Below are 21883 nucleotides of genomic sequence, written 5' to 3' on the forward strand. Positions count from 1 at the left end.
GTCTCGTGTATCAGCGTCCCTGCTCTCAAAAATAGTGGTGGGGGCACTTAATTAAAGTTTTAATTCAAGAGCCCCTGCCACTATTTTTGAGAGCAGGGACGCTGATGCAGAAGACGCGGTGGTGCTTTAATTACTACTTGTCCATTCCAGCACCAAAGGGGAAGCAAGAAAGTCATGATCTTTAGAGAGATAGCCATGCTTCACGGTCTTTTCTGAGCTGTCTCTGAGAGGGTGCAGTTTGTGCTCCACCAGTGCACATAATCTAACATTTCAAAAGTCTAAAAGTATTTGAATAAATCTGGGAAGGTTTGATGTTGCTTTAACAAATTCTTTTATGAATCTGGCCCAGTGAGTCAGCAGCTCCTGCTGGCAAAGTAGCCTTGCAAATGTTATTAAAGTAGGTCGACAAGGCATTGGTGGAGGGAGAAGATGTGCTAAGAACATGTACATTCATCTCAATACTGCATAAGAAAAATGAGTGCTAAAGAACTGAATGTGTGGGGTGACTGGTCTAACTGTTCAAAAGCCCTCTGGAGTCAGAGGGAAGGCCCTGAATGTTGACCTAAGGGAGCCTATACAAAATGAGGTTTAACTTTTGGCCTAAGAAAAATTTTATAAAGGCCTGACTATTACAGCATGACCCTCCTTTGAGTTCTTTGGCTGTAATTTTTTCCAGCTGTGGAGCAAAATTCTTAAGTCCAAATATCTTTTCTAGAAAGGAATAACTCCTTGGGGGTATTTATTTAACCCCTTGAAAAACCATTTACCATGTTTAGATGTCATGTGATTAACCCCTTTATGATTGCATAATGCTTATTTTCTAATATTCATTTCGATTTACATCCTAACCACTCCAAACTGCTGGTTATAGAATGCTGTGGTAGTGCAACTCAACTTAAAGGCAATGTGAAAAACTCAACAGAAAAATCCTGCATTACTTGTTATTAGAAGTGATGAAGGTTACTTGACTTGTTGGGGTGGCATTAGTAATTCCCCCCCCCTTTCAATATGTTCCCTTTCTGTACCCCTATAGTTTATTATATAAAAAGCACATAGTATTATAGTAATATATGCTAGAAAATAGTCCAATATAGGCAATTTTTTTGTAACTGTAGGCATTAGACTGGTAATAGGACTTAGGCCAGGGCTTGCACTGGGACTTTAGTGCACACAATAAGAGGTTCACCTGGTACCAACCAAGCCTGGGAGAAACACACTGGATGTAGTGGCTGGCCTGCCCCTAATGCATGCTAGGGAATTCCTGGAGATGTTTCCCTGGGGCAGTGCAGTTCTGTAGTACCCATAACAAAGGCAGGTGACTCCAAGGCACAATTGACTCCTAAGTTAAGGTATATGGGGCAAAACCATGACTACAACGAGGCAGGGCAAAAATCAGGTTGACTTCATTAGGGCCAGAATTTTACCTCACATACTAAGAAATAAGAAATATTCCTTTCTTACAAGATGGTTCTGTGACATGGAACTAACTACTGAAGTTTTTGCAGACCTTTTCGAATACTTGTAGACTCGCACTGAGCTTGGAGAAGCAATACATTTACAAGGATACCTTCAGTGATAGATGGACACAGACTCCCTAAACTGGGATAACTTTACGTAAGCCAGTAAAGTTTCCCCTGAAATAACCAAGTATGATGTTCTACTAGTGTAAGTTATACTGGCTTTGTTGTTTTCTGTCAGCTTCAAGCCAGCCATTTGCTAAAGGCAAACCTACAGCTTTACTATCTAATGGCAAGATGCAGTAACAGCCACCTACTATATAATGCTATGCCACACCAGCACATTTATCTGCTCCTGATCCTGATGTAATTTACATCAGTTTCTATGTTTCTGGGTGAGTTGGTTCCAAGGAGTTCTGACAGTAATTTTATCTATCACAATTCCCTAAAAGAACTGTGATTAGGAAAGTTTAATTGAACTTTAATTGATCAAACCATTGGTGACAAAGAGATATTAATAGGAATCAGTTCAACTAGACCAAAAGTACCTTTTCTAGTCTGAGATGCGTGCAGCCACAAATATACACTTGAGTTCTCAGATATGCGATGAATTTTTTGATTGACAATTTTATAACATTTTCAACCAAAGACATTTGTATAATAGACTACACAAAAATTTAGAATCACAGCCTATAGAAAATGTAGATAACCCAGACAGTTAAATCTAACATTACCAGTAAAAAATGTGCATACGGAAATGCCTTTATACTGTCCTTGTTTTTCCACTTCTGCCATTCTCTTTGAAATTAGCTGGCAGATGAAGAAGATGCAAATCAGTCATATACCTGGGTGGATAAAAATCAACATTTTTCTGTGATTAAAATGAAACACCACTAATATACAGGCAGACATACGTACATACATGTATATTAGCAGTGTTTCATTTTAATCACAGAAAAATGTGGATTTTTATATATATATATACACACACACGTGTGTGTGTGTGTGTGTGTGTGTGTGTGTGTGTGTGTGTGTGTATGTATATGTGACAGGAAAATATGGATTTTGGGTTACTTTTTTTAATCTGAAAACTGGGGATTTTTTTTTATCAGAGAAAAACCAGGATCACTGACCATTACACACCATTTGAGATTCCAAAAGGGGGATACAAGGAACTTTGAAATACCATGTTTCACAGTGCCTTGCCTTTTAAAAATCTGGAGACATCCTGCAGTTGAGGTATGCTGTCCTCTTGGTAGCCACAGTATTTCTCCAGCTGCTGAAAGGCATCCAGGTATTGTTTACAGGCATGGGTAGGGTAGAGGCTGCTCAGCTTTCTATAGACTTCTCTCCTGAAAGAGTAAGAGCTGTAAATTGGTGACCTCCTCACCTCACCAGAGCAGAACCACTTCCACATAGCTTCTAAACCAGAGATACTCATGCAACTAAAGTGGAGATTGTCTAAAACACAAAGCTGAGTTAACAGTGTAGTAGCATTAAAAATGGACCCACCTGAAGGAATAGAAAGGGCTGCCCTGCAGAGGGACAGAGTGCGAAGAGACAGTTTGTCCCAGTAGGAACACTGTTTGCCCTGAGGGCGAGCGAAACTGTTTTGGAGGTAGCCCTTTTGGAAGTGGGAGGGGCGATGTAACCCCAGCAGGGTTTGAATGAGAGAGGTTAGCAAAAGCCCGGGAAGAGCCCTGGCCTGGGATTGGCTGAGAGGCTTGCTTAAAAGAGGGGAGCGGTTTTCCCAGGGGGAGGACAAAGGAGAGAGGGAGAGGGCAAGAGACGGGCTGGAGACCAGGGAAAGGATCTCCCCCCAGCCGCCTCCCCTGAGAGCCCCTGGCAGAGCCGTGCAGAAGTAGCAGCGAGAGGCTGCATCGAGAGTGCTGCGCTATGTCCGTTCTCCCTCCCTTCCCTTCCGAGCCCTACAGGGCAGGACAAGAGAAGAGCTGGCTGTGAGGAGACTCCAAGCCTGGGAGGACCATCCTAAAAGCCCCTGTGTGGCTGAGTGAGCACAGCAAGGGAGGCGGATGCAGGACCAGGGGAAGAGGCTGCCCTGGTTTTTCCCCTGTGAATGAGAAGGCCCCTGGGTGCTGTGAGGCTGTGCTGGGCAGGGGAAACTCTTACAACCTGCAGCCCAGATACTGCTCCCTGCTGAGACAGAGAAGGGGACTGGGCAGGAATAAGCTCTCTTTCAGGGACCTCAGGAGAGAAACCCCCACCTGCTGCATGGAGACCCCTGGAGCTTGTCTGAGCGATGCCAGCACCAGGGGCCACCCAAAGATCCTGTGCAAGGACACAGATGCAGTCCTGCTCCCTGAGACACCCAGCCAGGAGCAGTGCACGCAGGGTCTGCAGTACATAGAGTACAAGTTATAGGCTGTGTAAATAAGTTCTTGATGGTTTATTAGTTGGAGTCTCAATGTATTTATGTATTGGTTCCCTATTTATCATGGGTCGTTTGTATATCTTCCCCTAGTGTAAAGTGTATTCAAGAAGCATTAACCCTTAAGCCACCATCACCAGGTCACGTGATGTAACATTTGTTCTATTGCATTGGTTATATGTTACCTTGTAAATAATTAAATCCTGTAAATAGTTTTATAACTGTCTGCAAGGTTGTTTGATAGTAAGGGAAGGCTTTCTGCTCAGGGACCCTGCAGCAGCTACCTAGCGAGCTGGGCAGTGCTACCGGGTACCCCAGGATCCCATTATTCAGGTGAAGGCACAAATAGTGTCGTGCCCAGGGTTACAACAATAAATGATGCTAAAAAGTGAGTGAATGCTACAGGTTGGCTTTTCCCCAATAGATGGGATCTGTCCTACCAAATCCAATATGCCTTTGCAAAATTTCATTAATTGTAAAGGGCATCTGGACCTGACTCAGAAAAGTATTAGAGCATGTAGTTAAAGGGAAGCACAAGCTTAAGCTTTTTCCTGATTCAGTCTCTGTATGGCATAAATTTCTGCCAGTGCACCTCAGAGTGCAGTGCAGAGCACGGACCATGAATCTGAAACACATTCCAAATTCTGGAGGAGTTCAGAAGGATGAGGTAGCAGAGCTACATTAAATGCTACAGCAGAGCTTACGTTGAATGCTACAGCTCCAGAAACATGACTGCAAGTCCTACTCTAGCCTTACGTCAAAGGCTGCCCCTACCTGAATCCTAGTCATTACGGCTGGGGAATCAAAGGTGACCATAAGTGATACTACCCATGTCACTCCTTTGTGCCCTATTGGTGGAGAAACTAGTGGGCCTTGATCACACTAACCCAGTGGGCCATGAGGCTTGGATGTACCTTTTTTAGGGGTTTGTAAAGAAAGGGAAGGTTCCAAAATGTGCATCCAGCTTCTTAAATTCTCCAAAATTCAGTGGTGCCTGGATTTAGGGCTGTGGTTTTGGATCCATCTCTTGTGTTTTATTTTATTTTAAATACTTCAATCTTAAGATAATATATTTAGCCATTGCAAAACAAGCAAGCAATAACATGATGGCAGTGAACCTGATAGAAATGGTTATTTTTGTTCACACATAGCTCTAGGGGTCTAACAAATTTATAAACACTGTTTTATGAAAATTGAGATCACTCTTGGAAATGCTGACTAAAGAAAATGACCTTTTTTTGTTTTTGTATTGTATTTCTTTTTGCTGCTATAGTTGCTATGGAGGTGATAGCCAGTATCTGGTAATGGTTGTCTCTCCATCATACACATTTCTTAGTTTAGCGTAGGTGTAACTGACCAAAAACAAGAGCAAAAAAAGAGGGTTTTTTGAGGGGCAGGGGTTGGGTTGTTTTGGGTTGTTTTTTTTTAAGAAACAGACTGAGGCAGTGGCTATTGTCAGTATTTCAAAAGTTGTCTGACCCTGGACCATCTCCACAGAGCAGTTAAGAAAAGTTCAAGAGAACAAGAGACCAGATGTTGCCATGACCTACTTCGCACAGGACAGCCTTGATTGTAATGGGACTGACAGGATGTAAACAAATGCAGAAGTAAATCCATGATTGCTCTCTACCCTGCCCTTATCTAGATATGCTTGAAGAATTTGGACATGCTTTTTTCACTTTGAAGTGTGACTACTATAAAAACATTGCTAACATTTCAGGATTATGTTTAAAAAATCCTGAAAGCGATGTTTTTAAAACAACTGATTTTTTGACAACTGAAGACTTTTTTTAATGCTTTAAGCTTCACATTTTTAGTTGCTGAAAGAACTATATACAGATAAAACCCTAAACATTAGAAATGTAAAATTTTGCAGGGCAAATCATTTCCTTCTCGTACTTTCCTTACATTAAATGCACTCAGAACATGGAGGTAAACCCACCTAAGAAAGCTACAGATGAAGTCCCTTGCGAATCATTTATATGGTTCCCTTGAACTTCAGTGGGTTGGGTCCAGGTTCTTTTTGAGGACAAAGAGGGTAAAGTTGACAGCACTTTCAAAGGAAATAATCGTTTTAAACATATATGAGTCAATCTGGAGTTCTCAAACTGAACTTCAAGCCAAATATTGCTAACAGTGAGGTGTGCTGGAAAATAAATACGTGTTATAAGGACACATGTGCTGTGTCTGTTAAAAATAATGGCAGAAAACTGAGCAGGTGGGTGCTTTGGCAGATTGACAGGCCTGCTAACCTAGGGGGGAGGGCATTAAATGAGGTTTGCTGGGCGATGGAGACCAAAGCCTTGAGGTAAGTGGGGAAATGGACCTGTAGGAAGAGCAAGCAGGAGAGAGCAATAAAGATACTTTCTGAGAATTCAGGGCAATCAACTAATTACCTAAGGTGTCTGTACACAAATGCACGGAGCCTGTGAAACAAGCAGGAGGAATTGGAAGTCCTCACACAATCATGGCACTATGCCATGATTGGAATAACAGACTTGGTGGGGTAGCTCGCATGACTGCAGCACTGTACAAACTGTTCAGGACGGACAGGCAGGGGAGAAAAGGAAGTGGAGTTGGGCTGTATGTAAAAGATCTGTATGATTGCTCAGAGCTCCAGGTCAAAACTGGAGATAGGCCTGTTGAAAGTTTATGGGTAAGGATCAGAGGGGAGAGCAACAAGAGTGATGTCATGGTGGGGGTCTGCTGTAGATCACCAGACCAGGAGGAAGTGGTGGATGAGACTTTCTTCAAACAGCTAGCAGAAGTTTCCCAATCACAAGCCCTGGGTCTAACTGGGGACTGCAATCACCCTGACATCTGCTGGGAGAGCAATACAGCAGTGCACAGGCAATCCAGGAAGTTTTTCAAGAGTGTTGGGGATAACTTTCTTGTGCAAGTGCTAGAGCACCCAACAAGGGGCCATGCTCTTCTTGACCTGCTGCTCACTAACAGGGATGAATGAGTGGGGAAGTGTAGTAGTGGATGGAAACTTGGGCAGCAGTGACCATGAGATGATAGATTTCAGGATCCTGAGGAAAGGAAGGATGGAGAGCAGCAGAGTAGGGACCTGTGCTTCAGAAAAGGAGACTATGACTCGCTTAGGAAACTCTTGGGCAGGATCCCCTGGGAAGCCAGTCTGAGGGGGAGAAGAGTCCAGGAGAGCTGGCTGTACTTTAAAGAAGAGAGTTCAAGAACAAACCATCCTGATGTGCAGGAAGACTAGCAAGTATGTCAGAAGACTACCTTGACTTACCAGGGAACTCTTCAGTAAATTAAATCACAAAAAGGAAGCTTACAAGAAGTGGAAACTTGGACAAAGAACTAGGGAAGAATATAACAGCACTACTGGGGTATGCAGGGATGAAGTCAAGAAGGCCGAAGTGCACTGGAGTTGCAGCTAGCAAGGAACGTGAAGGATAACAAGAAGGTTTTCTAGGCTATGTCTCAGTAACAAGAGGAGGATCAGGGAAAGTGTGGGTCCATTACAGAAAGGGGGAGACAACCTTGTGACAGAGGATGCAGAAAAGGCTGAAGTGCTGAATGCCTTTATCACCTCAGTCTCCATAGGCAAGGTCAGCTCCCAGACTACTGCACCAGGCAGCACAGTTTGGGGAAGAGGTGAGCAGCCAACAGTGGCAAATGAACAGGTTAGGGACTATTTAGAAAAACTGGACATATACAAGCCCATGGGGCCAGATGGGATGCACCTGAGGGTGCTGAGGGAGTTGGCTGATGTGACTGCAGAGCCACCGGATATCATCTTTGAAAACTCATGGTGATCAGGAGAGGTCCCAGATAACTGGAAAAGGGCAAACATAGTACCCATATTTAAGAAACGGAGAAAGAAGGATCCAAGGAATTACAGACCAGTCAGCCTTGTTCACGTTTCAGGAAAGATCCTGGAGCAGATCCTCAAGGAAGACATTTCTAAGCACTGGGAGGAGAAGGTGAGTAGGAACAGTCAGCATGGATTCACCAAGGGCAAGTCATGCCTGACCAACCTGGTTGCCTTCCATGATGTGAGTGCATCTGTGGATGCAGAGAGACCAGTGGATGTAGTATTCCTTGATTTTAGCCAGGCTTTTGATACAAGTTTCCCACAGCATTCTTGCAGGCAAGCTATGGAAGTATGGGCTGGATGAATGGACCGTAAGGTGGATAGAAAGTTAGCTGTAGCATGGGCTCAGAGAATAATAATCAATGACTCAATGTCTCATTGGCAGCCAGTATCAAGTGGAGTGCCCCAGGGGTTGTTCCTGGGGCTGGTTTTGTTCAATGTTTTCATCAAAGACCCCCAGCAAGTTTGCAGATGACACCAAGCTGGGGGGAGTAGTAGGTATGTTGGAAGGTAGGGCTAGGATTCAGAGTGACCTAGACTAATTGGAGGATTGCGCCAAAAGAAATTTGATGAGATTCACCAAGGACAAGTGCAAAGTCCTGCACTTAGGACAAAACAATCCCATGCACCAATACAGGCTGGGGGCTGACTGGCTGGGCAGCAGCTCTGCAGAAAAAGACCTGGGGGTTAAGGTGGACAATAAGCTGAATATGAGCCAAAAGCATGCCCTTGTTGCCAAGAAGGTTAACGACATACTGGGCTGCATTGGTAGGTGTGTTGCCAGTTGGCCCAGGGAAGTGATTCTTCCCTTCTATTCAGCACTGGTGATCCCACATCTGGAAAACTGTGGAACTGTTCAGTTTTGGGCCCCCCACTACAGAAATGATGCGGACGACTTGGAGAGAATCCAGCAGAGGGCAACAAAAATAGTGAGGGGGCTGGGGCACATGACATATGAGGACAGGTTGAGGGAACTGGGCTTATTTAGCTTAGAGAAGAGAAGACTGAGAGGGGATTTAATAGCAGCCTTCAACTACCTGAAGTGGGGTTCAAAAAAGGATGGAGCTAGACTGTTCTCAGTGGTGGCAGATGACAGAACAAGGAGCAATGCTTTCAAGTTCCAGAAAGGAAAGTTTAGGTTGGATATTAAGGAGAATTTTCTCATTAGGAGGGTAGTAAAACACTAGAACAAGTTACCCAGAGAGGTGATGAAAACTCCGTCCTTGGAGATTTTTTAAGAGCCAGCTAGGTAAAGCTTTGGCTGGGATGATCAAGATCTACTTGGGGCTGTTCCTGCTTTGAACAGGGGGTTAGTTTAGGTGACCTCCTGAGGTCCCTTTCAACCCTAATTTTCTATGATTCTAGGCCAAAAAGAAACCGAGAGGAATAGTTTTCCCTTTTTTTGTCAGAAGAAAGTGACTGTCAGACCTAACTGTTGTCGCATGACAAATGTGTCCCAGTGTTTTTGTCCTCCAATCTTCCCTTGTCCTGTCACAACTTTTACCTATTGTACCACCCCCCAACTTGCTCTTATGACTACTCAGTTTATGGCTCTACAATAATTTTGCCTGAGAACAGAGACACGGATCATCTATGCCCTCTTTTTTTGGAAACCCAGATTGCTGCGTTTGATTAATGTTTCATTTTTATAGACACATTGCTACAAACTAAAAGAATCCAACAGCTCTTCAGAGCTAATGTCAAGGGAATTTACAGCACATTACAAATTTCTCCTTTGGCTTTGATGTATTCATATTAAGTTGTGCTGTAATGTAGTCAGCCTCAGGGCACAGCCATAGGGAGCAATGATAACAACTGAGAGATCTAATTTCATGAATAGATTTACACAACTAGTCACCTAGCTTGCTGGGGCTGAATGGACTAAGGAGACAAATGGATATCCCTCTAAAGGCCTATCTCATTCACCTCACTGGGGATAGTTCTAGATGGAGAATAACTGCAATGACGGAAACTGGCAACAAAAGGGAAAAACAGGAAAGAACGCAAAATTAAATTTTCTTCAATACAACCTTCCTACTCACCCTCCCATACCAATATTGTTGGCTGGCAGAAGCAGTTCATGCACATGATACCAACACTCATGTTATAATTATTCAAGAATGCGCAAAAAACCCAGCACTTGAGCTTTTGAAAGAATATTGAGATTTGCACAAGTGGGATGCAAAGTTCCTATATAAATATTGTCTGTGCCTCTTCCAGTTCGTAAGAGAGAGTTCATTTTATAGCCTTCCTTCTGAGCCATTAGCAGGGAACTCAGAACATGTCCTTTCATTTCCTCACTCTGCCATAAGCTTTCCTGTGTGATCTTGAGCAAGTTACTTAATCCCTCACCCTCTTTTTCCTGCTCTCAAGTTCCCTTTCTGTTGTTTTCACAGAGGTGTAGTAGGGGTAGCACCAGCTGCTCTTGTGGCTATTTTTGTGCCTCCCCTATCCCACAGACAGTGCCCAGGCCTACTGCCCTGGTCTCCCATCCCCTCCCTCAGTTATGCCACTATCTTTTCTCTAAGTTTTTGGCCAACTTTTCACTTCAGATTGTAAACTCTTTATGGAACAGACTATTTCTAATTGTGTGTTCGTGTGACGTAGTTCACTGTGGCCTTGGTCCTAACTGGGACATCTAGACGTTACTGTAATAGAAAAATACCTTTTATGATAATGGCAATTGCTATATACGTGATTTTTTTGAATCTAGTTAGAAGAAAAGAAAAGGATGTGGATGAGAACTAAAGATTTATCTGTTCCACCTTAACCTTTACCCACTTCTGATTGAAGCAACCATCTTCTAGGCTGAATCAATGTGTTGTCTAATTTTTGTTCCAAAACTTCAGGTGTGTGTATCCACACCGGGGTTTGATTTTTGGAAGGGATATAGGCACAGCAAGGACAGACTCTAGCAAAGATGTGCTGCATTTGTATAAAAAGTGATGGACTTTAAATGCGATTGGCCCAGAATTACATGTGAGGTCATGAACCTTTTTGTACTGTAAAGTAAGACCACATTTATTCAGGGCATAAGTCAACTGAAAAACAAGAAACATTTTTAAGATAGAAGGAAGCAGGTTAGGATGTTATGCCAAGGGTTTGTGTCAGAGTTGATTATGTAGTTTTATTAATAAATTAGGCAATGGATGGTTTGGATACAGATAATCCAGTCTCTGATTGATTGGTCTGTTGGACTACATGACCTCTGAAGATCCTTTTCAGCCTTATTTTTCTATAATTTAGGATAGAAACAGCCCTCATCCCATAAAAACATGAGATTCATGCAAGAGACTGCTTTCTCTATGCTCATCTATCTCAGAAACTGTATCTATGAAGAACACTTCCATGTATCAACTGTAACTTATTTATATATACACACCTGACTTTCCTACCTCATCTTTTCTCTTTTTTCGATAGTCTGTATTTATCATTTACATTTTTTTTGCTTAATTTTCACTCATTTTCTTTCACTCGATTATTTTTCCTCCTTTCCTTCTTTTATTCCCCTCAGTCTATCCCAAAAGAACAAAATCAGTCATAACAGTGAACCAGTTGTTCATCTTGTCCAGCATCCATCTCAGGCAGAGGCCAATAACAGATGCTATCAGACTCCTATTTTCATTAGGAACCAACTCCCAGATCCACAGTCCATTGAGCATTGAGGAGTTCAAAGTCCTACTGTGGACACACCGGCATCTGGCACCTTTGGGATTTTGAGCAAAGGCAGAAAACTAACAGAAAAATCACCTTACAGACCTCCTGCAGGTGTTCATGCTCTGAACCTTTGATGCTTTAACACTATTTGCTGTGACTTGAAATTAGAGTTTGGAGTCTCTGGTCCCCTCAGGCCAAGACCATGAGTTTAATTTGCATTGGCAGGAGTTTTGCTTTCATTGGTAGGGCACTGCCTTACAAACTGAGTAACATGAAGGAAAATTGAGACCCTGATTAAAAATTGAGATGCTTAGCTATGGTTTGAAAATGGAGTGGTCATCCTGTGCTGTCAAAAATTCCACTGAGATGTCATGAAATTGCTTTATGGTTAGTCACTTTGTAGAGTATAACAATACACTCACCAAGTAGCAGTTTCTTGCGCAGAGTATTCAACTCGAGGCAAAGGGTCTCCCCTTTCAAGAGAGAGAGAAAATTCAAATATCTTTTCTAAAGGTGAGTTGAAGCTTTGTGTTCAAGTATCATTTCCTCTACATACATCAGTAATACAAGGATTAAAAAAACCAGCTGTGCAATCTACAGCTTTTCTGTAGGACCTCCCAAGGGGTTTTATGAGCCATAGGTCAGAATCTCCACTCAGTTCTGAGATGGGGAATGCGGTATAAAAAAGGAGGATTGCTTGGAAGATAGCAGAGACCATGCTGTATTGCATTGCCCCCAGATGGCGGTACATCAACCATTAAACTGAGTATAATATGGTTGGCCAGAAGCTGAAATGGAGATCAAAACAACTGATCCATTAGCACCATCCCAGGAGAAAGAACCTTAAATATCTTCACAGGTATATTATGTGTTTTCAGCATTAACTTCCCTGTCAGTGTTCGGGCCCAACATTCAAAAGAAAAATAATTTGTGTCAGTAGTGGAACAGGTAATGGTAATACAGTGGTAATGAAGATTCTGGATACCACAGCTCAAGGCTGCTGCTAAGTAGAAATCTCTTAGATTTTGCAGTTAGCAAAGGGTTCTTATGAGTTTGAGTGCTGACAGCTCAAAGCTACTTTGGCTTACACATCTTGCAAATTCCCCTTACTAGAAGGCAGAATGGTTTGCAGTGTGATTTGCAGAATGGCTAGATGTACACCTTGCTGGAGTCGTTTGACCCCAGTACTCTTTCCTGCCATGGCAGGGGGTCGGACTAGATGATCTGCTCAGGTCCCTTCCGACCCTCGAAACTATGAAACTATGTCCACAAGGAAACTTGCAGACTCTAGTGTATATGTTTTTCTCTCTACTGTATTTCTACACAGAATGGCAAGAATATGTCAGTTGTTCATTAGAAAATATGTCTTTACATTTTTCAGTGTTTTCCTGCTTTCTGCTAGACATGTACAATCTATGATAGGCTTAATAAAGCGCCTACCAAACCCTGAACAGAAGCTCATTCTTATACCATAATTGACACGAAGAGCCATAAAGAAAGACAACTTTTGCTGGACAAGATGCAGAGCTCAGGAAGACACACATGCAACCCAATAGCTCCATGCTAAAATTACTGTCACTGAGTTCTGAAAGGTGCCTACTGCATGTAGCAGCTGCCTCAAATACATGAAATGTCATCCATGTCAACACTACCTCTGCTTCCTTATCCACCACCGAGTGGTGAGGGGCAGGGATCCAGACCAGCCTGCAAGGAGCCCCAGGGTCCAGATCCAGGCAAGGGGCCCAACCAAGTTTGACAACCCTGGCATATAGGATGCAGTTCTTGGCAGTTAACCCAATGCTACAACAGATGGCACCATAGGCAGCGTACAATGCTCCTTTCTAGTGGTGGAAAATTTTCACAGCTACAAATGATTCTGGGAGAGGAAGCAGTCCATAGCCACCCCCTCTCCTCTGCTTCTTGTACCTTCTCTGGATTGGGTTGATACCAGTCTGGGAAAACTGTGGGCTGCTCCTATCTTTCTGTTCCTGGCAGGACAGGAGCAGCACTCACTTCTTACACCAGGGACCCCAGTTTGAGAATCAGTCAGGGGGTTCACCATGCTGCACCTTCTGTTTGGCCCTGGGATACTGGGAGCTAAGTGGACAGAGTAGCTGAGAAAAGTCCTTGGCCTGCTTCTCATTCTGGGCACTCCAGCATGAGGAGTGGGCAGGTGCTCTCCACTGCCCTATGGGAAGCCTCCCCAAACCTAGTTCCTCACCCCACCAGCTTCCCCTTGCTGCCCATGCTATCTAGCTGGGCAGTGGGGGTGGCAATTTGAAAGCTGGCATCTAAGCCCTGGGCCTGGAAAAAGCCTTCCCAAGCTTCTTCCTTACCCCACCAGCTAGCTTCTCCTTGCCACCTGTGCCTCCTATCTGGGTGGTGTGAGTAGCAATGGGAGGCCTGCAGGAGTAGGTAAAGCCCCTGACCTCTTCTCAAACTGAGGACTGCCCAGTTTGGTGAAGAGGCAGGGACTACTGTCTGAAGCTCCCTGCCCCTCCCAGACTAGTCCAGGGGAACAGAAGGGAAAATCCCCCAGCCTGCTTCTCACTTCAGGAACTCCAGAATAAGAAGCAAGCAGTGGTTTGCACTGCTTTTGGCTCCCAGAGCCCAGCAGTTGAGCAGAGGGAGGAGTTAGTTCAGCAAAGCTCCTGCCTGCTTCTCCAACTGGGCTCTCTAGCAGTATATTGGAGGTATGGGAGAAGCTGTCTCCCCATGTCTTCTCCAGAACCTGGTCTCAGGAAGGCACAGGAGCCTCATTTGCCTCCACTCCTCCTGCTTCCCCCTGGAAAAATCCTGGGTCCAGGAGGAATAGAGCTAAGGGAAATTGTGCAGAAGGTCAGTCTCCCATGAGACACTCTCAGGAGCAATTTCTGACTTGACTTTCTGGCCAGAGTCGCCATTTTTGCTCCAGGAGAAAAAGTGTGAACGTCTATACACTTCTGGTTTCTACTAGGAAAATAGTGATTCCCTGGTAGAAACTGGACATGTGTACATAGCCTATGGATGTATTGGGCAAAAATTAGGCTACAACAAGTAGCTGCTTCACATGAAAAAAATATAGACCACTTTACATAAGAGCATACAAATTCTGAAAGTGGCTTACAATTCCTACAAGGGTTGTACTTACTCTCTGTAGCTGAAGGCAAGGTCTGTAAAGAAGGCCCTCCTTTTCCTGTATTCTGGGTCCATGTATCCCTAAATTGTGAGATAATTCAGAAGAATACATATAGAAAGACAAATATTTTGGCATGAATTACCACATTTACTTGCATACCACACATCACTGCTTCCCCTGTGCCCTGGGAACCTGGCTGCATCCCTACACTGCTGGGAATATTCTTCAGAGAGTAAGCCAAACTTTACATTAGGTTGCATCTGCTGATGTTGGATCTATGACTACAAAGGAAATAGTGTAAGGTCAGGGGTCCATGCAGCACATGGGCAGCCAGGGCTTGACATTAGAGAGTCAGGAGAAGGCAAGGTTGGGAAATAAAGGCCAAATCAGAGTCATAAGATTATGAGCCAGAAACAAAAAATTTACACTTGAGTCAGGAAGCAAGGGTCAGCACTAGGCCTTGAATGGGCTGCTGCTTACAAGCAGTCAGCCATACCCATGCAGGCAGCTGGGACAAACTGGAAATAGGTAGGTCAGGCGCTGGCAACCTTTCGCAGTCCCCACTGCAGGCCACACCCTGCCACTCCTGGCAATCAGCAGATGCTGTAAATATAATAGATAGAAAAAAGGTAGGGCCTAGGACCCTGGAGAAGCTTCTCTTGCTGCAGCAGAGGGTATAAACTGAACACAGTGGGACCCCAAGGAGGCCCCTTCTGCTGCTGGGGCTAGAGCCTGCTGCCAATTCTCCGAGATGCCAGGGATGGATCCAGGATATTTAAGGGTCACATCTAGCCCATGGGCCATACATTGCCAATTCCTTCAGTAGGCCATTGGCAGCCAGGCTCACTGAGGTAGCTGGGGCCAGTTGCGGGTAGTCAGCTTGCCTATGGCACTGACTCATGACATCCCCTTCTATAACGGTGTAGGCAGAGAGCATTATACAAAGTGGTAATTTCAAATGCAGGTGAAATGAAAGACATAATTCTCCAGTAGGAGGCCTAGAAAATAGACTCACTCGATTGATTTTCCTGTTAGCTGTTTTAACCATGCTATATTAAAAATGGCTCCAGTAATAGCTGTACAAAAGGATGGTTACTACTTCAAGTTGGGTATTCTTTTCCTCATGGTTTACTAGAAATTGAGCTACCAGTCACCTCTGCTGGGGTGCAGGGTGCCTCAGCATAAGGGCTCTGCAGCTCATGGAGTTGGGGAAGCAGGGAGCCCTAGACTGCCTGCTTCCCCATCTTTATGTTTGTTCCAGCACATGCCACTTTACCATGGTTTGCACTGCTTTTTTCAGGTTTTGTTTTTTTTGGTTTTGTTTTTGGTTTTTGGGTTTTTTTGTGGTGGTGTGGGGGGGGAGGGTTGGGTTTTTTTGCTACTGGGAAATCCCAGTAGCAAATTTTGCCCCCGTGCCACAAATTAGCAGTGCTGTACACAGATTACCATGCAATTTATGTGGTTTGTGGCACTGCAAAGAGGTTTGTGGTGCCACAAACCACACATGCCTGCACATTTGGATCCAACCATAGAATCAAATCTCTTTGAATTTTTCATCACTCTTGATATAATAAAAATAATAGCTGGAATCTGGCACCACATTATTAGCATAACACTCATAAAGCAGGGTTGATTGGCAACACCATACAAATATTTATTACTCTAAAATATTCAACTTTTATTGGAACCATTTTCCATACCAAGATCCAAACTTTCCCCTTATGTTTATGCACATTATTTCCATAGTAAATATCATAATAATACTGTAGGCAATGGGAGTCATGCACATGTCTCCAAGGGAGGTATTTCATATCTGTACGTTTGCTCCTAAGAACGTGTGTAATTTTGCTATGTGAGTATATGCCACAGAGCCTGTATTCCCAGGTTGATCTGTATCCTCTACCCAGCTCCATAGGCTCCCAATCTTCCTGCCATTAGCACAACCAGAGGGAAGAATATGACCCCCAAGAAACCTGTAGCTGGGTAGTTATTTCGCAGAAATTGCTACTGACAGGTGGTTTTCAAAACATGGTTCACAGACCATTAGGGGTCTGCAAAAGATGTCTAAGGGGTCTGCAAAAGATGACTATGATTAATCAAAGAGGTCTGTACTTCCATTTGTATTTTTTTAGGGGTTTGCTAATTTCAAAAGGTTGAAAACCACTGCTAGAGACAGACAACTGGGGAATAATTTGGATTGGCTCTATTGGGAAGAGATGCAGAGAGTCATAAAAATCATAAAAGAAGTTCTAACCTGGTAGAATACAGGGATTTTCTGGAGCAGAGTAAAAATATAGTGATATGAATACCACTCAGGGAAAACATGCTGACAAAGAAACTAGTTATGCAGCCTATCTACCTCTATGGTAGCAGACAATTCCAGCACTATGATTTTACAAGCTTACAAAAGGTTCTGATTATAATTAAAGCATCTAAATAAGGAACAGACAAATCATCTAGATCTAATAAAAACCATTCTAAATCTTCAACCAAGCTTCAGTCCAGCCTTATTTGAGAGTCATAAATATGGACAACTTTTTGTCATGCTCTTTTGTGTTGCTGAAACTATCTTTAAAAGGATATTTAAAGATATCCTTTAAAGATATTAAACTATCTTTAATATTCTTGATACAGTTTGTCTGTTGAGTAGCAGAAATAAGTCTCCCATTGAAACAGTTTCAAAAGTAAACTAAGGACAACCTCAAACTTACAGGATGGCCATGATCCAAATCAGGTTCATACTTGGTGATCAAATGGTGGCACTTGTCCAGGTCTTGTACCTTCTTTGGAAACCATGGGACTGATTGAGAAAATGTTACATTTGAGTTATACTAGTAAACCCCAAGTGTGGGAAGCAACAGAAAAAACAGCCAATGAAAATGAAAACCTCTACTTTGCACAAGGAAAGTAGGCTAAACAAAAGACATATGAATGATTGATTTTCATTTTTCAAACCCAATTGAAGAATTGAAAAAAATAATTCAGGGTGTTGAACTAAAATGAAAAATGTTTCAATATGCTCAATGAAACAAACAGAAAAGCAAAAGACAAATAAACCAGAGCTCCAAAATATGAGTTTTTTTTACAGAAACATTGAAACATTTTGTTTAAAAAAATGTTAAAAACAACTATTTTGAGTTTTCTGTTCTTTTCATCCCCACCCCCTTTTTTTGGCTCAAGCTATGAATCAAATTCAGCCTGAATCTGCAAATAGTTGCACCTCTATTCTCAAACCTGCAGAATGAACAATCTTGGAAAATAATTCATTCAGTTCTAATGTAAACCCTGGCATTTCATATAATTAAAGAAAACGCTGGGCAGGAAGGGACCTTGTGAAGTCACCTAGTCCAACACCCAGCTCAAGGCAATTGAGCCAACTTTTACAAATGATGTACTGAATAACATTTGAAAAAAGGCAAAGTTAGCATAATTTTCCTAGCCACCCAAATCCTGAGGTATAACTCAGCTCTCCTGGCTGTGGCAAACCATTGTCATAGTCAGCTGGAAACTTGTTTTGGAAATGGTGCCATTTTTTGGCAAGTCAGCAAGCTTCACGTTTAGTGCAGACTTAACAAACACTCTCCATCTTTGCTTGTAAAATGTGGGAGCACATAATTGGACATAATCATATGCAGTGAAGGTTGTTGAGGCCCCCCTCCTGCAAACTCTCATGAGCATATTTATTTTTGAAAAAGTAGGTCTTGCTATTGCCTTCAGTAGGAAAGCATGAGCTTTCAGGTCAGGACCAGTGAGTTCAGAACATTGCAGCATTGAACTCTTAAGTCCCTCATGGCATCCACAAATAACTGTCCCCACAAAAAAAAGAGGCTGCATGAAAGATTGACTGGATATCTGAAAAATAGGAAATTATGGTTCAAGACAAAAGGAAAGTTCTCTCCCTCTTTTGCTTTCAAAACTGAGCTGCAACCCACCCCCCTCCTCCTTTCTTTCTCATGTCTGTCCAAATCCCATCTCTCTTCCAGTCTGCTTATAGGTATTCATTCACCTTTTACTTCAGTTTCAGTCTCTTTGTATTCAATGCTCTGCCCAATTCTGCTACATCTCTGCTCTCGTTCTCTCCTACCCCACTGACTCCTTGCTCTCCACCCAAGCTTCCTGCTTGACTGCCCTGTTTGTGCCATTGCTCTATTCTCACTCCCTTACCTTGTGTACCCTCTTCCTTACCCCTGCTCACCAAGCAACCACCTTTGCCCCCTTTAAATACTTGTTTAAAATCGATTTCTGCCAAGTTTTTCCATACCAGCTACTGACCAAAGTCCTACTTTAGTATAACACTTCATCACATTTTCAGGTGAAGCAAGTATGAGTGCCAATGCTTTCCTGAATTAGAGAGCTGAAAATACTATTAAATTAAGGACTTAGAATACCCACTAAAACACTATCATGGGCATGTCCAGAGGAGTGTTCTTGTGCAGTTTACAGCACCTCAAAGCTGTTTGAGGTGCCATAAACTGCATGTGGCACACATGCACCCATTCACCATGCTGCTAATTTGCAGCACGGTGCCAAAATTTGCCACCAGGAGATCCCGGTGTAAAAAAAACACACAAAAAAGTGGCATAGTGCACATGGCAGCAGTGTGTGCCACCAGAAACAAAGCCTGGCCAGTCAAAACCACACTCTGGCTGTCTGCCAGACTCTGTGCAGCCAGATTGGTGCTGCTGCTGCTGCTGTCCCAGGAAGCCCCAGGACCCCAGGTAAGGCAGCCTCACCTATGGGGCACAAAACAGCTGGACAAATATGTGCTGTTGCTATTTGTGCCACAACAAATGCACACCCCTTCACATGCACACTTGTCTGGACGTGCCCTATAGCAGTAGTAGTACAAGGTGGAATCCTGGAAAAATTGCATTATTTTCACCACTTACTTCCCTCCCATATTTCATCCCTTCCAATAAAATTCTCACTTAAGACAGTGCCCATTTGCAGAGTTATTTTCTCTCTTATGCGATATTTACATAAGCAGGTTTTATTGTGTACAACCTAATACTTACTGTGCATGTTCCCCTTAGTAAGGTCCCAATTCAGCAAGCAGAATCCATTAGTTTCACTGAAACCCAATTCTAGCTTTAAACCTATACAGGTGCTTAAGGCTTTTACTAAATGGGCTCCTTAAAGTCCTTTACGCTTGGATATAGGTCTATCCCTATTCATGCCTGATTAAGTGTGGAGTTTGAATTAATAGAAATGAGACTGACACATATTCATGAAGCACAGACACCCTTATTTTCTATCATGTCTTGAGTTTATGATCAGAAATAATTCACCATCAACGAAAATGTAAAATACCACAGTGTTCTGAACCACTGATATTTGGCCAAGAGTATTTAGATCTCTTGCCACTATTAATTGCAGACTGGATAAAGATGCTGTGTTTTCTTCAGAGAAAACAGTAATATTCCAACAGGAATATTATTTCTTTTAAAAACATAAAAGGAAGAGAATACGCCTGTGTATTAGGATTATTACTGGTACTGCTGTCTTTTTTACAGACCATCTGTGTACCAGAATATTTTGCCTATTTCTATCAAATATATATCTTTAAATATATCATAAAGTAATAAAGAAATAAAATTCATAGATCTGTCCTGGAGAATATGAAATACTGATTATAATTAATGCAGAGACCTAGGTGCATTTTTTTCATAATCATGTAGGTTCAGAAAATTCATGAGGACAAAAATCATAGTTTGAGCCCAATCCAGCAGTGTGATTCAGGAAAACTGACCTCTGTGATGAGTCCCAGTGTGGGGGATATGCTCAGCCACATCATTTTGCAGGACAAGAAAGGGCCACGCATGTCATATGGAACTTGAAAGCTGTGGATCTAATAACTCAAATGCATTCAGACGTAAAAGACATTAAGGCACAGACTCCATATATCACATACCTTTGTCTTCTCTGTGAGCTTTCACATCCTCCGCCACTCTCTTTAAGGAGTTTATAAGAGCACTGGCATCCGAATTATGAACTTCACATTTAACAAAAAATTCAAGATCATCAACTGTGTTTTTGGACTTTTTGGCCTGTCTGCTTTCAAGGTGATGAATTTTAGTTTCAAAAGCCTGCAAAAGATAAATGTCCACATAGCAATAAATTTCAAATCACTGAAAAACAGTTAACCTTAACTACAATTGTAATATGTCTTCTTAAAGATGACAGACTAAAGCTTGAACAAGAACACATTTTTAAAAAGAATGTGCCTGTGCCCAATTAAAAAAAAGTTTGTTAAAGAGTATTGTTTATTTTGTACAAAATAAAGGACGGGATATTTATAGCTTGAAAGTAACTAGTAGAACAGGGGTCTATTTTTTTGCTTGATGCCATTTAGGTAGGCACTACTATCGATAAAATACATAGTAGTAATAAATTCGATATTTTGGTTTTGCTAATTCCATTTTCCCAGATAAGATGAAACATCAGTGCATTCTTACGCCTATAATAATCTATCCATTTGGGTGTTAGTTTTAACTGTGGAAAATGAACCAGAAGTCTATCCTGTACACTTCCTTCAGCAATTTTCCATGAATCCTTTGAAGGAATACAGCTAGATGGTCCTAACCCTAGAATTTCTGTCTAGTCGATTACATGGTATATGGGGAGAGAGAATGTCAGAGGACATCTCAGGGGTATTTGCCGTGACACATATGCCCCACACAAAATGATGAATCTTCTAAATAGGTTTTCTTAGTCCTCTCCCCTGGTTTCAGCATCTCCTTGCTTTAGCCAGGAGAGCCCCAGCCAGTCCTCCTGAGTAAAACAGGCATAGTAATATAAGGGGACCACCTCAAACAGAAAAGCAGCAAAGGCGGAGTCTAAGAAGAGGCAAGCTGGGGCATAAGCTGCAGAGTGTAGTGGGGTGAAGTGGAGGGGTTAGAAAAGAATACAACCCCAGGAACAATGTGAGAGAAGGGAGAAGGAAAGTCGATAGGACTGCGGGGGCTAAGGTCAAAAACAGTAGGGGGAGGCTAAAGGGAGGGCAGGAATCTGTGGAAAGGTTGGGCAGAGCAATAGGAGATGCAGGGGTCAAGCAGGTGGTGGGAGCTTCATACCTCAAAGATGTTAGCTGCTTTGGAGAACCCAGCCTTTTTCTCATTCCAGAGGGTGAAGGTCAAGATCAGAGTAGCTCTTCCCTCTTCTTCCTCCCAGACCGGGCTGTCCCACTTGCCCAGGGACTTCGTAAGTGCAGTTTCTTTCATCGGGCCTGCATCTTCAGAGAAGCTTGGCCGCCTGCCTGGAACTCCTGAAGTGTCAGTCTTCATTGCAAGCTAGCTCACAAGAGCTAGAGCTTAGTCAGCGGAAACTCCACTTCCTTCTTCTGCGATTTGGAGTTTAGATCACAATTTCTAAGACTTCAAGTTTCAAGGCGCTGGCATTTATTCTAGCACTGCTGGGTGTCA

General features: G+C 42.8%; 1 protein-coding gene across 1 annotated transcript in view; it reads right to left on the bottom strand.

Annotated features, from left to right (window-relative positions):
• Positions 1 to 21682, bottom strand: part of LOC109315934 (tyrosine 3-monooxygenase-like) — a 43136-nt gene extending 21454 nt beyond the window's left edge. The window contains exons 1-6 of the mRNA XM_019543896.1: positions 21536 to 21682; positions 20374 to 20548; positions 17174 to 17262; positions 14475 to 14542; positions 11767 to 11817; positions 2664 to 2809 (exon numbers count right to left, since the gene is read on the bottom strand). Of these exons, the coding sequence (XP_019399441.1) occupies positions 2664 to 2809; positions 11767 to 11817; positions 14475 to 14542; positions 17174 to 17262; positions 20374 to 20548; positions 21536 to 21682 (676 nt within the window). The remainder of the gene's footprint in view (positions 1 to 2663; positions 2810 to 11766; positions 11818 to 14474; positions 14543 to 17173; positions 17263 to 20373; positions 20549 to 21535) is intronic.
• Between the last annotated feature and the right edge of the window lie 201 nt (positions 21683 to 21883).

Source organism: Crocodylus porosus, unplaced genomic scaffold (assembly GCF_001723895.1).
Source record: "Crocodylus porosus isolate Cpor-Errol unplaced genomic scaffold, CroPor_comp1, whole genome shotgun sequence".
NCBI classification, from domain to species: domain Eukaryota; kingdom Metazoa; phylum Chordata; order Crocodylia; family Crocodylidae; genus Crocodylus; species Crocodylus porosus.